At 46.7% G+C, this 15,695-nt stretch overlaps 1 protein-coding gene across 2 annotated transcripts; it reads left to right on the top strand.

Moving 5' to 3' along the window:
* Positions 1 to 337: 337 nt before the first annotated feature.
* On the top strand, positions 338 to 13,161 carry GRPEL2 (GrpE like 2, mitochondrial). Of its 2 annotated transcripts, XR_008468845.1 has the most exons (5): positions 338 to 668; positions 5,979 to 6,147; positions 7,036 to 7,117; positions 8,885 to 9,341; positions 10,838 to 13,161. XR_008468845.1 is itself a non-coding variant. In XM_054217333.1 (4 exons), exons 1-4 carry the CDS (start codon positions 610 to 612, stop codon positions 9,238 to 9,240), a joined length of 666 nt encoding a protein of 221 aa, XP_054073308.1. In that variant the 5' UTR covers positions 338 to 609; the 3' UTR covers positions 9,241 to 13,161. The 2 variants fall into 2 exon arrangements, 1 of the variants encoding a protein (XP_054073308.1); XM_054217333.1 differs by having other exon boundaries at positions 8,885 to 13,161.
* Positions 13,162 to 15,695: the final 2,534 nt, after the last annotated feature.

Raw genomic sequence — 15,695 nt, forward strand, 5'->3', positions numbered from 1 at the left:
GCCTAGCTGGCTATGAAGTAAATACTTTCACAAGTTCAGGCACTACAGTCTTCTAAAGTGCAGTTTTCCCAAGCATTAGAAGAGAAATTAGCCCTGTGTTGCTCAAACCAGAACACCCATCTTCCCTGTAGGCCCCCCGGGGAGGTTGAAAGGTAGATTTGGCCAAGATTTGGGTTTGGGTTTTTTTAACGCTGAGTTCACCGTGAGGCAAAGAAACGCAGTTTCTTCCACCACAGCTCAGCCTCTCGCAGTCCATTTGAGCAAGAGGTGAAACCTGTGGCATTATCATACCCCTTAAACTGCACAGATGGAGCAGTGTATCAGGTCCCGGTGCTGCCATCACCCGGCTACCGGCCCAGACGCTGCGCTGAGGGGCTCCTCTGTGCCGCCATCACCTGGCTACCGGCCCACGCCCCACGCTGAGGCGCTCCCCGGTGCCGCCATGACCGGGCTACCGGCCCACACCCCCGGCTGAGCCTCTTCCCGCCCAGCCGCGCTGCCCGCCGGTCCTCGTAGTCCGCCCAGGAGCTCCTGGGAGCTGTAGTTGGGCGGGCGGCGCCTGGTTCCCCTTCTTCCCTCCCTCCTTCCCTTAGTCGCTCCGGCGGGGCCATGGCCGCCCGCTCCCTGCGGTGCTTCGGGACCGTCCTCGGCGCGTCGCGGCCCGGCAGGTACGTGAGGCGGTGGCACCCCTCTCCCTCAGCCGTTAACGGTCGCCAACGGCCGCGGCCGTCCCCCTTTCTCGCCTGTGGCGAGTTCGGGGCGAGACGTGGCAGCGCCCCGGGCCCGCCGCGGGGCCTCGTCCCCGCCGCTGCCATACGGCGGCGGCGGGGGGGACGAGGCCCCGCGTCGGGTCCGGGCCCGGGGCGATGTCTGCCGGTGCGAGTGCCCCCTGGAAGGTCGCCATCCCCTCACCCCTCTTTACCCCTCTTTACCCCTCATGAGGGACACCCCTTGGCCTTCAGCCCCTATAGAAGGGCCTGGGACAAACTATAGGCCCTCAATAAGCCAGCTCTTTCCTGGGAAAAGTGGCATCCTGAGAGGAAAAAAATCGTTTCGTTTCATAGGGAAGAGCATTTTCTGTGGTGGGTAAGTCACGTTGCAAGGTTGTTTCCTGCGTATCCACGGGGGATTTCTGCGTCTCGCCCATCTGGACCGTTTGTTTGCCAGCTATGTGTTTTAACGTGCTCCTCAAGTTTTATTTTTGGTGATGGTGTGGCGCCTGTACTTTCAGCGTGTTTTGGATGGTCACGGGAAGAGGGTCCATTTAATTGCGTCAATATTTAGACAGAAAAACAGTGTCCAGTCATATTTTTGGACCTTGTGGAGTGTGGCTTCTAAAAGTGAAACCCATAACAGTTGTTTTGGTTATTCAGGTGGGCAGGTGAGAAGAAAACAAAGTCAAAACACATGCTAGTTTATCCTAGAGTTTTCTCTATGAAAAAAAATAACCACCCGAAAGACCATTTAAATACAATAAATTCTGCAGCACATAATGGAAGCATCTGTGTTTGGGACTAAATGTAAAGACGCATGTCTGAAAGTCGTGCTTTTCTGCCTGTGAAAACTGCTTTTCCCTTCTCAAAACACGCACCAAGTTTGAAATAGGTGACTGTCCGGCGGGAGCTGAGCAGCTTTCCTTCGTGGAGCATCACCAGGACCTGCCACCGCTGTGAAACCCCTCTTTGTACGCCCGTTCTCTGTGGCCATGCCTGTGTTGCAGCCAGGAGGAGCAGCTCTACTCAGCAGAGCGGTGGGTGGTGGGGCCTGGACATGCGTGCTGTAGGCATCTCAGGGGCTTCTTACCCCGGACTGGCTGCAGTCTGGGAGCCTACTGCCCTTTTACAGCCATTCTGTGTTAAGGTGGGCAGCACAAGCTTGTTCTCCAGTTTCATGGAAGAGGAATCCACATAATATTAATCTCTGGTATCACTCCCTGATGAGACAGAGTAATTGGTGGTAATTAGGAGATTTCCTTCCAAAGCACACTCATCAGTGCTGAAACACTAATGCAGATGTTTCTTTGTGTCCCAGAACTTGCGTGCTTTGTCATGCTGATTTGGGAGGAGGAGGAAGGGGAAGTGTTTAAGGAGAGGTGGGATCAGACCCTTGTGTTCAGAGGGAACATGACAGTCAGTTTGGGATGGTCAGGTATCGTGCTGGTGCTCCAGAAGGAGAAGTGATACTACTGTTCTAAGCAGAGAGACCTGTTCTCATCATTTAAACTCTGATCTTTTAAGGACAGATGGCTTAAACCATATGGATACCATCAATGTCTCTGCCTCATTTATCTATTTGGCTTTCTGTGACACCAGTTTGTAAATCTTTTTGTATGACCAGCTTAGTTGTATAATCCCCTCACATGTTCTGGGACTTCCACGTGTCTGTCACTCCAGGATGTGTCAACTTCCCCCAGTGGGATTTCTGCCTATTTTTGGTGCTGCTGCGATTGTGACTGTGTTTAGAAGATGGAGCACAGTGCAGTGGACAGACTATAAATAGCACTTGCCCTTTTTAGTGGAGTATTTCTTTCATCCTGGAGGAAGAAGCAAATTGAGCGGCATTTTCAATTCTGCATAATAGTCCTCCTTAAGAATTCCCTTTGGAGTCAGTCTGTGGTTTTTGTTTCTTGGCTACAACTTTTAAGGCAGGCTTGTCCGAACAGCATGTGATACCCGGAGCATTTCACTGTACGGGGGAGTGTTCTGTGACTTGGTTTCACAAGCTGGAGAAAGGATCCATGAAGACAGCTCTCTGCTTCACGTAGGCAGGTCCCCGGAGCTGAGGCACCAGCTCATTCATGCCCCTCTCCTCCTACACGCCGAAACACACCCATTTGTATAGTGTAAATCACTTGCAGAGGGAAATGACTCGCTAACCTTTGCTTCTTGGATGCAGAAAAGTTAACTCATTTGTTTAGCTTGGTTAAGACACAGGAGTCTAACCTGTGAAGTGCCTAGCAAGGCTGCTTTCTCAGCTGCATTTCAGGTTTATCTGTAGCATGGCTAATTTCCATCCCTGCAGCTCTTCAAACGAAATGCAAGATGATAAAGGACAAAGCTTGTAGCTGGTGCTTACCACAGACACACCTTTTATTTACAAAGGAAGCTTTGCAGTTATTTAAACCTTTACAGATTGATTTTGAAGACTTGGTGAAGGGGGTCCTTCTCCATCCTCACCTCCAGTGTAACTTTGAAAAAGTGCTATAATCAGCAACACAAATGTGACAAACATCTTAAAAATCATTCAAGATGGGGTCTCGTGCCCTGAAACAGATCTTTCTGCAGCCAGGGTTAAAATGTAGGGTTTTCTTCTATGTTGGCATTCCCGGAACCCAGAACTGCCATGGCTGGGCAGCTTTTTGAAAGGAGCCTAGTGACAGCCACTCACCTGGTTCTTTAAAGATTAGTGCAAGGAATGTCCTATTCTAGAGCAAGTGTTCATCGCAGAAGCACTTTCAGACTTGCATTTGGCATGTAATGCGTTGAAAAGGTACAATTTAACATACAGATCATGTTTTAAGTACCCACTTAATAAAAAAATTGCATATGCAAATGTCTTTAGGTGGGAAAAGGAAATTTGTCATTACTGTTGTGGGATGTTTAGCAACCTTGTATTAAAGATAAAATGAGGGAACATCTGGGCTGCTAAGCAGGGAGTGGTAGGAGATGCTTGGTGGTCTTTGGGCAGATATGAATCTCTTAAATGGTCCTTTGGCCATAGAGCTGAGCCAGTCTAAGCCCTGGCTGCCACCCAAAGGGGTACAGTTCTCACTCCCACATCTCACCAGGCTTCACGTGTTTGTCTTTTCTTTTGTACTGGCACTTGTGCTCATCTGATCTGTCAGCAAAACCTATTCAGGGACACAGACAGAAAAGTCTTTTTGTTTTGTAGGGTTAGTTTTCAGCTGGTTTAACTCCCTGAACCTTCATTCTGCACAGCTCCAGTAGTGGAATAAGGGGAACAAACCTGTCCCTTCCAGGTGCCTCTATAAGCTCAGCTTAGCTGGATTGCTGAACAGCACTTAGGTCTCCTGACCGATTTGATAGACCCAGAAACAAAAGCTGTGCACTTCTGCGACGTTGTACCCAAGCAATAGAGCCTTGCTGAAAAGTAAGAAAGCTTAATGGTACAGGCCTGGTAACGTGAACTCAGCTGTATCGATTCTGGGGCCTAAATTAGCATCTGTGTGCAGTGTTGAATTGTGCTGTATAAACAGAGAAGTTTGAGTCGGTGCAGTTTAGTCGGTGCACTTAGGCACAGTGATGCTGGCACCGACTCATGGCACCGGTGCCATGCTGCGTTTCACTGGGTGGATGTGCGCTTAGTATATGCAAAAATTAAAGGGGATGTTGAAAGCCCTGCTCAGGGGAAGAGCTCAGGTGTTCTCAAAAAACAAAACGCCCTTCCTTGTTAAGCGTATACCAAAATGTTTCCTGGTTGGAGCTGTTTTGGAAGTAAATTGAACCTTCTTCTGCGTGCTCTGTTCCTGGTGAAAGGCATGAGAGGGAGGTGGGCTGAGGCTTTGGCCTCATGCTGCAGGAACGGGTCCTGTCTAGGTCAGTTTTTAAAAGCAGGTGGTGTAGGAGGGGAGTGAAAACTCTTTGTTCCGCTCTTGGAGTAACAGCATTGTTACCGCAAGCGATGGGCTTTCTAGAAAAGACCAGAATGAACTGAAAAACATTTTCTTTATTTTTCAAAGTGTCTAGCATGCTGGTTTTGATCACCTTTTGACCAAACTGTTTTCAACCAGACTTCTGTTATCTAGTTTTTGGGAAACCTGTGAGATTGTTACAGTATAGAATAGGCTTCTAAGCAGCGAGGCAGTGTTTATAGAGCTCAATCCAATTATCTGACTCTTTGGTTGTTTCATCATTTCATCTGCAAGTTGTGGAGTCAGCCTCCTGGGTGAGCTCCACCTGCTGTACCAACAGAAACCACTGACAAGTGTGCTTTTTAGTTGGAAAGTGTACTTAGGATGAAAAAGTCATTGGAAATAAGGTAGGCTTGGGCTTGTTTTGTTTGTTTTTTTTTGCCTTTGGGACTCTTTCATTGCCAGTTGAGATAAAAGAATATTAGGGACAATTTTCAGTTGGCATGCTCAGTCCCTTTTCCAAATGCAACTAATGGAGCTGTGAAGGTCCTGGTGGGAGGCTTCAGAATATTTGGGCTGCACTCACCTTGGTCATGTCTCTGACAGTTCTCTTTAGTTTCTTAACTGTTCTTTGTGCAGTGCACATGAAAGCAGGGTACAGTCTAGCGATTGCTACTTTGTGAGAAGAACTGATTGGCAAAAGGTTCGAACTCTCCTCCTTTCCACTCAATAGGAAGAAAACCGAACACATTAAGTAGTATGTCTGTTTACACCCAGGAGAAAAAACAGGTCAGAGCATCAGACAATTGGATCCTCTGTTATCCAGCAGTTTGAGATGTGTATGTCTTTCCTTGCTTGTTGAACTGCTGCACAGAAATGCACAGCCATTCGGCTGGTGCAGTTACTGGTACCATCTTAAGTAGCAAGCTAGGCTCATTAAGTGCCATGAGTTTGCACATCTTACTGAATTTTGCTCAGAACGTTTGGGGTTTTTTAAATAACTGTAAAAACATCTTTATGCCACTTGCTTCCTTTCCAAGACTACCTTGCAAAAATGTTTCTGAAGTTTGTCATCCAGTATTGACCTAGGACAGGGTACTGGGAGGTCAGCAGAAATGCAACACGCAACTTTTTTTCCTATGAAAATGTGACTCTCTTCAAGGTATACAGCCTCTGTAGTGACATGTTAGTCTAAAATAAAAGAATTTTCCAAAACATCTGTGTGTCTATGTTTCTGTGCTAGTTGTCCATATTTTCTGAAAAGAACTAAAATTTTATCTAGAGTCCTATGTACCTTTTTTAAGAGAGCCTGCTTTTAGTAATGATACTAAACTAGAGTCCTCCTTTTTGACCCTGTTGTTACTTAACTTTCCTTCTTTGTCACTAGTTTGTATTTCAGGGGGTCCCCATGTGTTTTCAGCACTGCAGCTCAGCAGAGAAGTACGGGAGATGAGTGTGGCCCAGAAGATCCCCGTGATGAGCCCAAACACCCCCTTTCTGATTGTGCCTTAGAGCACAAAGCGATCAAATTGGAAGAACAAGTCCGGGATTTAACTGTGAGTATGCTGCTGGTGGCATCACAATGGCTTTCACTCAGTCCCCTTGACTTGGCCTGTCGTTCAGCCCTAGCATTTTCTGTAAGATCTATAACATGCACACAACGCCGCTGTGCTATAGCAGCCTTCAAAGCAGCTGTGCTCCAAGTGTGAGAGAGTGCCCTGTGAAGGTACGGTCTTGCCTTCCCCAGAAACACCGTCTGTCGGTAGTACCTAGGAGCAAGACACTGATAGTATGGTCCTGGCAGGCAAAACTGCATGTTGGAGGTGGTCTGGTCAATTCTTCCACAGCATTGTGTGGAGGGAATGGCAATAGCATTGTCCTAGTTTAGCATCACACATTGTGTCTCACCGGATCCAGATGGTCGGACAAGGAAGCTCTTCTTTAGTGACAGTGGTGTGGTAGAAATGGTAGGGATCATGTTACAGGGACTTTGAAGAAGAGATGTGATTAAGGAGAGGATTAAATACCGCAGCACTGGGTGGCCAATTCTGGAGATAATCCCCCTGAGAGTACTACTGCACCAAGTGATAAATCAGCTGGTTGCCGATCTGTTGCTGAGACCACCAGTTTGCCTGCTGGAGAAAGGAGTGTCTCAGTAGCCGCAGTGAGTCATGCAAAAGGCAGCAGCCTGACACTGCGGTGTTGAATTGCGCTGCGCCCTGAATGCTTCTGGCCTTCACTTGGGTCCTTTGAGGGAGTTGCAGTTGTGCTGGTTAATCAGTAGGAGGGGGACCTGGGTTTGCATGTAATGAGAATGCAGGAGCCCAGCACAGCCTTCTGACCTGAAACGGGTTGTTTTTAAATCGTTTCTAAGGGTTTGTCAGCTTGTCAGAAATGGGTTTTACCTCTTTGTTTGATGTCTCCCCTTGCTATTGTGGTTACAGGAGCGATACCGGAAAGCTTTGGCAGATTCTGAGAATGTCCGTAGGAGAACGCAGAAGTTTGTGGAAGATGCCAAGCTCTTTGGTAAGCAAAGTGAGGCAGAGCTGTATTTACGGCAAGTGGCTTGCCTGCCTGGGCATAACATGCTGACCAACGGCTTTTCTCTCCCCGTGTCCCGCCCTCTTTCATTGTAAAGTCTGGCATGATGTTTGGCCTGGACTGTTGGTGTTCTGGGGTTACTCGCTATTTTTTCTGTACGTCCAGCTGTGTCCTATCAGGTTTATCTCAGTGACTGTTTTTTAATATTTATATTATTTTTTTTTAATAAAACAGGCCCAGTGCAATTAAGTGTAGTTCTGCTGACTTGGTTGAAATTACAGGTTCTTTTGTACCCTGAGAATTGCCTCTGGCAGGGTGTATTTCATGCCCTTAGCTGTGTCATCAGGCTGTGATATCCTTTACTATATTAACAGCCTCTTTTCTTCTGCTCTAGCTTTCAGGAGGTAGATTCTGCGTGGGTCAAAGGTTGTCAGTTCTTATATCTGATGTTCTTTAAAAGTTCTGTAATAAATATGTTAGCATCGATGAAGTGAACTGGATTTGTAGCTTTGGCAACGGAGGCAGGTGAAGGGGGAAGAAACTGCTATTTAATTGTTGGACTCTGCCAGCACCGTCTCTGAGAATGAGAAACTGTTATTCCTCATGATGCGTGAACCTTAGTAGGCATTTTGTTAGTTAATTCCAGTAGCTTTGAAATTAGAGCTGCTATATTTTTCTTACCATTCTACCCATTGTGCTATAAAATGGCTGTTGAGTTTTGGGATAATCAGCACCATTGGTTTTGGGGTGTTTTGGTGTTTTTTTTTCTATCTCTTTGAATTTTAGATGCATTATGCTTCAGATTTGAAGAAAAATGAGGTTCTTTACTAGAAGTTGCTCGTAAAGTGAGGCACGGGGGTCTGTAGAGCATTAAAACAGACTCTGGTGCAAGAGGAAATGGTTGGTAATCAGTCTGCTTCTGTCTGCTCCTTTGTTGCTTCTCCTTCATGCTTCTTTGTTCCGTGCATGTTTAAACATGTGTGTACAGGTATAGACAGCGCCACAGTATTGTTTTTCTTTCTCTGTTTTCCCAATGTGTCTTTCCAGTAAGTCAGTTACGGCATCTGTGTAACTGAGGGAGCCTGATTTTTCTGAAATTTCTGCACAGTGTAATACACCACTTCTGCAAATGTGTATGATCTAAACCCATTTTTCTAATGAAAAAGACTGCGTGACTTTTTCATGACTGATCCAAGGACCATTTTGTCCAGTCCTTTCACAGTAGTTTTAACTTCTGAATAAAATTGTGGATCTACTTTTCAGTTTTTTTTACTTCCCCCTGTTGTGTTTGTTCCCCATGTGCACAGGCATTTGTGCGAGTTGATTGGCAAAACATTTATATCTGTGGGACTGTATGAGAGGGTGTGGAACAGGGTCCTAAATGGCACATCTTAGTTGCAAAAGCTTTTTGGAGTGAAATACTAATGTTCTGCTTTGTCAGGTATACTCTGTGTGTGTGTGTGTGTGTGTATATATATATATATATATATGTTGATGTGTATAGATGTACCTTTTCTGCGTTTACCTTGATTTGGTAAATGAGTCTTTAGATTACTTACCCATGTAATGATAAAGCTTTGGCTACAGGATACAAAAGACACTGTCTGCTCTCACTAAAGTAGCAGTTCACATCAATTAGCAGCTTTAAAGGTGCTTTCAAACTGCTGTGACTTTGTGCCTGTCATTGGTGCTGTAGCTCTGTATGTTCTATAAACTGCCCTTCATTTACTTCTTGTTTCCTTGTGCCTGTAGGGATCCAGAGTTTCTGCAGGGACCTTGTGGAGGTAGCAGATATCTTGGAGAAGACTGCCGAGAGTGCCGCAGAAGAAGCGGAGCCTAGTAATCCAAATCCAACCCTGAAGAAAATCTATGAAGGCCTCTCTCTCATAGAGGCCAAATTGCAAAGTGTATTTGCCAAACATGGCCTTCAGAAGATGAACCCTGTTGGTGGCAAATATGATCCCTATGACCATGAAATAGTCTGCCATGTACCAGCCGAGGGAATGCAGCCGGGCACGATAGCACTGGTGACTCAGGATGGCTATAAACTCCATGGTCGCACTATCAGACACGCGCTCGTCGGCGTGGCAGTAGAGTCACAGGAATGACATGGGCTTATCCTTTGGCATCTGGGACCTTACTGAGCTGAGGACCCCTCAGCACTCAGTCACAAGTGCAGCTGCATGTCTTTACTTATTTATTAAGCTAGGTTTGTATTGTATGTTGGCTTCTTTATAATGTGTGCAGTCATTTTGCCATTAATTCTAGGGTACTTGTATATTTAATGTTCCTTTTTGGAGTACGTGGAGTAGAACTAGGAGTCCTGCTATTTGTCAGAAACGTGGCACTGTAGCCCCTTTCTCCTTTGCTCATTTCTCCATTGAGACTTGTATGGGGAAGAGGGGAGATACGGGAGAGAAAGGGAAATTCTCTGAGAGCTAAGGGATCTTGTCTCCCACTTCCATCTCTGAGACAGACTCCTGCAGTGGCCTTCAGGAAAGTAACTCCTCTGCCTCAGTTTCCATATCTGTATTAAGGGAACTTAATAATATCGACCTACCTCACAGGGATGTGGTGAGGCTTTTTCTTTGCAACGCACTCAGAAGAAGACAAGCCCAAAGGGCTGAGTATTATTACCAGGCTGGTTTTGGTGTCTTCCCTTGTCCCCCAGACCCCTCAGGTGGGGATGATCAGTTGAAATGACATTTAGGGGCAGCTTTTTCTCATGTCACTTCAGGAAAACAATCCTGAATTAATGAAATCTCTGTCATTCTACAGGTGAATAGGGATGAGGTTTTAAAGAGAATTCAGTTGTTAGGTCAGACTTTAACGTGTTAATATTTGTTCTCCAGGTAAAACTTCAGCTTGCCTCCCTGTTTCTAAAGGTAAAACAGGGAGTAGCGGTTCTTGATGGAGCCAGAAAACTGTTATCAAATCTCTCTTTCTCCACCGAAGAAGTATATTTTAGAGGAGAGTAATCTTTCTTCCCTGATGGGTATTTGTGCGGCTTTCAAGCACGATAAACTATATGCTCGTTGTTGCAGCTGCTGGCAAAATGGAGATGTGCCCTTAAGCAGGAAATCTGGACTGTTTTATTTTCTCAGCTCTCTAATAATAGTACTTGGATAACACGAACTTCCAGTGCACATTCGGATTCTACTTTTGCGTGGTCATAGTAAATATTAAACCTTTTGGGTTTTGACACAAGGAGAAAAATCTTTTCTACTAAAAGTCTCAAGTGCCCTTGAACCAATTTTAGCAGCAGTGACAAGAAAGCAAGAGCAGCAGAAGGCTGAGGGAAGTGCAAGCTGACCTCAAGCCATCTTCTTAGTTGGAGGCATGTTGTTGTCTCAGCATGGCATATGTACTTCCCAGTGGTCCTTTTGCCTGGGAGTCCGTTTATCTCAGCTGAAAGGATGCAGTTGCCCAGTTAGATCAGAATTTAACCCTTTACAGAGCAGCAAGCAGTATAGTGACAGAAGAGTTACATAAACCAGCCTACGGTCTGCACTACACAAAACCAAGGCAGGAATAGTTGTTTTCAGATTTTTTCTTACTGATTCGTTAATTCCTGCCTTTTTACTTTCTGGAATTGGATCTGTGGCCTGACAGTTGACTTGAGATCCGCTTCAAAAAACTCTTTACTTATGGTGGATGTCATCACTGGTTTGGAAGAAAGCTTATTCTTCTCCCATTCCTTTGCAGGCTACAGTTGCATGATCCTTTTGTGGTGGACTTCAAGATTACCGCAGCCTTCAATTAGCAGTTATCGACAGTCTTTCATCTGAGATGGCTATGTGCAGCTAGGTGGTTGTCATTCCAGAAATTTAAGGAAGACGCACATTTCTAATATGCTCCATGCAAGCTGCTTTAGTGACAGCCGTACAGGGGTGACTCAGTAGTGGATACTTTCTGAAGTGCGGTTTTCTGCTTCTGCATAGTGCGTTTTTCAGGCAGGTACTTGAGATTTCAACCCTGAAAAAGTGCTTCATGGCAGCATGAGATCGCTTTGGACAAACCTCTTGTTCCGTGCTCTTGTTTTATCATGTTGTTGGAAATTTCAGAGATACACAGGACTTCCTGTTCCTTGTTTTGCTGGTCTCCATGCTGACTGGGTCACCAGGTTATGAAAGAACAGGGAAAATGCGAAGCGTGGCAATGCAAGTCTTGCTGTTCTGCCTCAAGACTGTCTGCAGCCTGTTCTGGGGAAACTGTCTTCAGCCGGAAGGTGCGGTAGGATCTCTGCTGCCTCTTCAGCCCCTGCTCTATCAGCTGAGTCTTTTTGCAATACGAGGGGAGAGCTGGTTATGGAAACTAACTTTGAATGTGAAACTTTATTTATAAAGAACTAAACAAAAGCAAAGGCATTTTACGCAGCAAGTAGTTTTGTGTCATAGAAAGGCTGGGGCTTACCTGAGTTGGATTTAAAAGGAGTGTGTGGCCAGAAGTGATCCTCTTTAAACTGGCCCATGGAGCCACTTGACTGTGAAAGTATACTACACCTACTTGATCCACTTTTGGACTTTTTGGCAGGCCTGCCTGTCCCCGCAGCTAGTATTCACCCATTTTTGCCTTAAAGAAATATCCTAAAATGCACTCCAGACCTTCTGTCTGTAATAAGAGGTTATTGATTCAGCTTGTGTATCGGGGATCCGCTTTCACTGAGGCACTGTTGTGTGGCTAGAGCAGCAAGCTGAGGGATCCAGTTCCTGTGGGATCTTCCTCACTCTCCCACAGGCCCTGTTTAATTTTGGGCAAGCTGTTTTCCCAGTTCATGCCCCAGTTTTTTTCAATCTATGAAACTTCTACAGGATCTTATCGGGCTTTTATGATGATTACTGTAAGATGTACCCTTTGCTTAGAGACACTTTTACAGAAGTTACCAAAGAGATAAAATACTGTAGCTGTTGTTTGTCCTAGTTTCTGCTTCCTTTAAATGGTGAAGTGAAAATGAAATAACCAAACCTGGATTCCATCACAGAATCCAGATTTCCTAGGCAAAATTTGATTCTCTTGCCTTTCAAGCACACTTAATGATCTCTTTTATCGTGGATGAGATTGCGTAAGGATGGATTGAATTTCTCCTTTGTAGGTTCTTGCTCCCTCGTCTGCCCTGTTTGTGTAAAGCTTGCACACTCAGCACGCCGGGAGAGTCCCCGCTGGTGCTGTTCTGTTGCACTCTGCAGAGTTACACCAGAGAGGAGCTTTTTCTCTCCGGTCGCTTTATTCAATGACTATTAAATAAAACACAGGAGTACGTTAGCAGGGACGGAATAGGAGAGGAGAGGAAGTGTCACGTACCTCTTAGTCATTTCCACTCTGTTCGCCCAGCTGTGAACTGACGAGCTCGCGCTGGGCAGGCAGACAACTAGACACGACGTGCGTGTGGTGGTGATGTGGGGACCTGCATTCCCGCTGTCGGGGGACAGGCAGCCCCACTCTACGTGGGTGTTTGCCTTGGTCTGTGACCTTGCCGTACCCTGACAGTGGGACATATTTGAGTTGAAGTCCTGGACGAGTGTCACTGCCTCATGAGCATGGCAGCGTCTTAACTCTGACCAGGAGCAGTGCAGAATGTGAATGTCGCTTTGTGAACCTTAAATTCTCAGTGCTTCGTCAGCAGAGCTGCTGTTGAAAGAGACAGCTGTGATAAATCAATAGCTATTAGCAGTCCTTTAATTTTTAAACAAATGTATTTAAGTTTTATATTGTGAATATTGTAGTATTTTTTTATTTTAAAACTTGAGATGTTTTGATATTATTTGCAAAGTCAAATGAACAAAGTGTCGCTAATCTCCAAAAATCTAAGTCCATTTAGTTGGTGGGAAACCTGTATATATTGTATTTTTTTTGTGTGTTTTTGTGCTCTCTGTTTACCCAAAGGTTCTGGCTATATGAAAGACAAAGACTGAAGTGTGGGGGCGGTGCAAGTGATTGACAACGACATTTGAGTTAATGTTGGAAAGGGCTGATTTCCTTCAGATGTCCAGATACTGTCCATTTGCTAATAAAAAAAAAAAAGAATTGCAGTTGCTTTTTCCTTTTTTCCCCTGCCCCAAACTGCAGCTCATTCCGACTTTTACTTTAATCAAGCGGGACTGTGGATTGAAATGTTTCTGCCTATTCCTGATCTGGTTGTCTGCAATAAGGGCTATAGTCCATGGTATTGGAGAACTTTGTCGAAGGTGTTATTAACAATCTTTTAGGTGAACTCCAAGAAATGCACACATGCACGTGTGTCATCTTCCCTCACGCAGGTGAGTTGTCTGGGATTTCTGCACTGATAAACTGCCCAGGTGTGTCGTTCTCTGGTACTTCTGTGCCTGCTTTTCTCTCTGTTCCTGGTAAGTCCCACCCGTGGACCATTGCGTAGAGAAATGCTGTCTGCCAGCCTTTAGTGGCAGTTCATTCTGCAGAGCTCTGCTAACAGTTGACAGACTGGATACCTGGTTTTATTTTTGTCATTCTGTACTCTCACTGTTCCGCTTTGCTGCATTTTTTGCCTTTTGTGTGTGGTGCGTTGTAGCAGTCGTGCTGTATGGCAGCTCGGTTCGTATGGCTTAATATACAGTCTGCATTGACGCTTGTGGTATCCGCAGGCGGGTTATGATCTCAAGGATTTGTTGGAGAGAAGAACAGGCTTTGTAGGGGTGTGTTGTAACAGATCTCATTCTCCCTTCACGCGTCCTCTGCAAAAATAGCCAGGCCTCCATTCCTGGTGTTTCCTTGGTCTCGTAACACTTGGTGCCACATCAACGGGCCTTGCCTTGTTCTCCTGAAACTCTGAATGCCCCGGGCAAAAAACTTTGCGAAAGACCATTTACAGATGGGGCGAGATCTATATTTCTGTGTTAAAGGTCTGCCAGCGAAGTCCCCTTGTGATCACAGAGGTCACGGCCCATGATAGGGGCTCTTCCTCACCCTGCCCAAAACGCGTGGGCATTGCTTGGTGTTCGCTAGCCGGACTAGACCCGGCAATACTGCTGCCTAACACAAGTCATTTCTGGTTCTGCTGGTTTTTCTCTGCCAGCGACAGTGAGAGTTGGGAGTTTTCTAACCACAGCCACCCCCCTCTGCAGAAAAGCGTTGGAGCGTGTGAGCAAGGGGAAGAGCATTTTGCTTATGGGACAGGTATTGCAGAGCGCCTGCAAGCAGGGCACGGTCTGCCGTGAGAGGGAGGCGATGGGAGCGGTGCTGACCCGCACTCCCAGGAGCCTTCCTGCCTGCACAGACAGATTTCTCGTCGCCCACAGCCATGCTGAAATCAGACCGGTTAAGTAAGAGCTTGTTAAAACCCGAGGCACGCTGCAAAGATAAGTGTGTGCTGTGTTTTAGGCTGCTTTGGGAACGTCGCCTCCCCATCCTGGTGGGTTGATACTGCCCATTGTAAGGATTGAGCAACGGTAGTTTTTGTCTGTGCCTCCCCAAAATGTTCACCTGTGAGTTTCTGGGTTGTGGGTGCTCCCACCTGCAGGCACTCTGAAGCAGCCCCTGGCAGGGAGAAAGGATGGGGCCAGGGCTTGTGTTGTGTTTTTCCTGAGACAAAGTTCTGATGACAGGTTTCCAAACTAAATTTCACGACTTGGCACCGAGCCAGCCCTGGGCTACAGCAGGCTCTGAGTCTGTAATTACCTGTTCTGGAGTTTTCACTCCGTCTTTGCTATCCTTTGTAATCCCAGCAGCAGGCTCCCAGGTGGGACGCCTGTGGCACAAGGTGCTTGTTGTCAGGCACCTTGTTTTGCCAAGGGCAGAAAGTAGAAGCGAAAGCCTGAAAAGCCCTTGCTGATGCATCGCCCACGCAGGATCCAGCCTGCTCCCCTCAGCCGGGCACTGGGCACCCTGTGCCATCGCCCGTGTGCAGACTGAGCACATGGAAAACGTGCTCCATCAGCAGCTTGGCCCGAGTGCTGCCCTCAGGCACAGTAACAGAGAGGTGGTGCCAGGAGGGAGCTCCTGGCTTTGGGCTCTTGGATCACCATGGGGTTGGTTGTGAGTGGGATGCTGCTGAGCATCCTGGTGGATGTGCAGCTGGTGTGTGAGGACGGGAGGGCACTGAGGATCCCCGCTGTGGCTGTGCCCGGGGCTGGAGCTGCTGGAGAGGGTACGGCGAAGGGCTACCAAGATGATTAGGGGACTGGAACATCTCTAAAGGCTGAGGGACTTGGGCCTTTTCAGTCTGGAAAAAAAGATGACTGAGGGGGGATCTTACCAATGCTTATAAATACTTTAAGGGAGGGTGTCAGGAGGATGGGGCCAGGCTCTTTTCAGTGGTGCCCAGGGACAGGACAAGAGGTAATGGGCACAAACTTGAGCATAGGAAGTTCCACCTAAACATGAGAAGGAACTTCTTTCCTTTGAGGGTGGCAGAGCCCTGGCACAGGCTGGTGGTGGAGTCTCCGTCTCTGGAGACATTCCAAACCCGCCTGGACGCGTTCCTGTGCAACCTGCTCTGGGTGACCCTGCTCTGGCAGGGGGGTTGGACTAGATGATCTCCAGAGGTCCCTGCCAACCCCTGCCATTCTGTGGCTTTGGGATGTTGAGGGTCTCCACCGACCCTGAGCGT

The sequence above is a fragment of the Rissa tridactyla genome, chromosome 11, assembly GCF_028500815.1.
Source record: "Rissa tridactyla isolate bRisTri1 chromosome 11, bRisTri1.patW.cur.20221130, whole genome shotgun sequence".
Taxonomy (NCBI): Eukaryota; Metazoa; Chordata; class Aves; order Charadriiformes; family Laridae; genus Rissa; species Rissa tridactyla.

Coding starts and splice junctions, on each gene's coding strand:
- GRPEL2 (XM_054217333.1), top strand. CDS start 610: ATGGCCGCCCGCTCCCTGCGGTGCTTCGGGACCGTCCTCGGCGCGTCG. Junction 669..5,978: donor GGCGCGTCGCGGCCCGGCAG/GTACGTGAGGCG, acceptor CTTTGTCACTAG/TTTGTATTTCAGGGGGTCCC. Junction 7,118..8,884: donor GGAAGATGCCAAGCTCTTTG/GTAAGCAAAGTG, acceptor TTGTGCCTGTAG/GGATCCAGAGTTTCTGCAGG.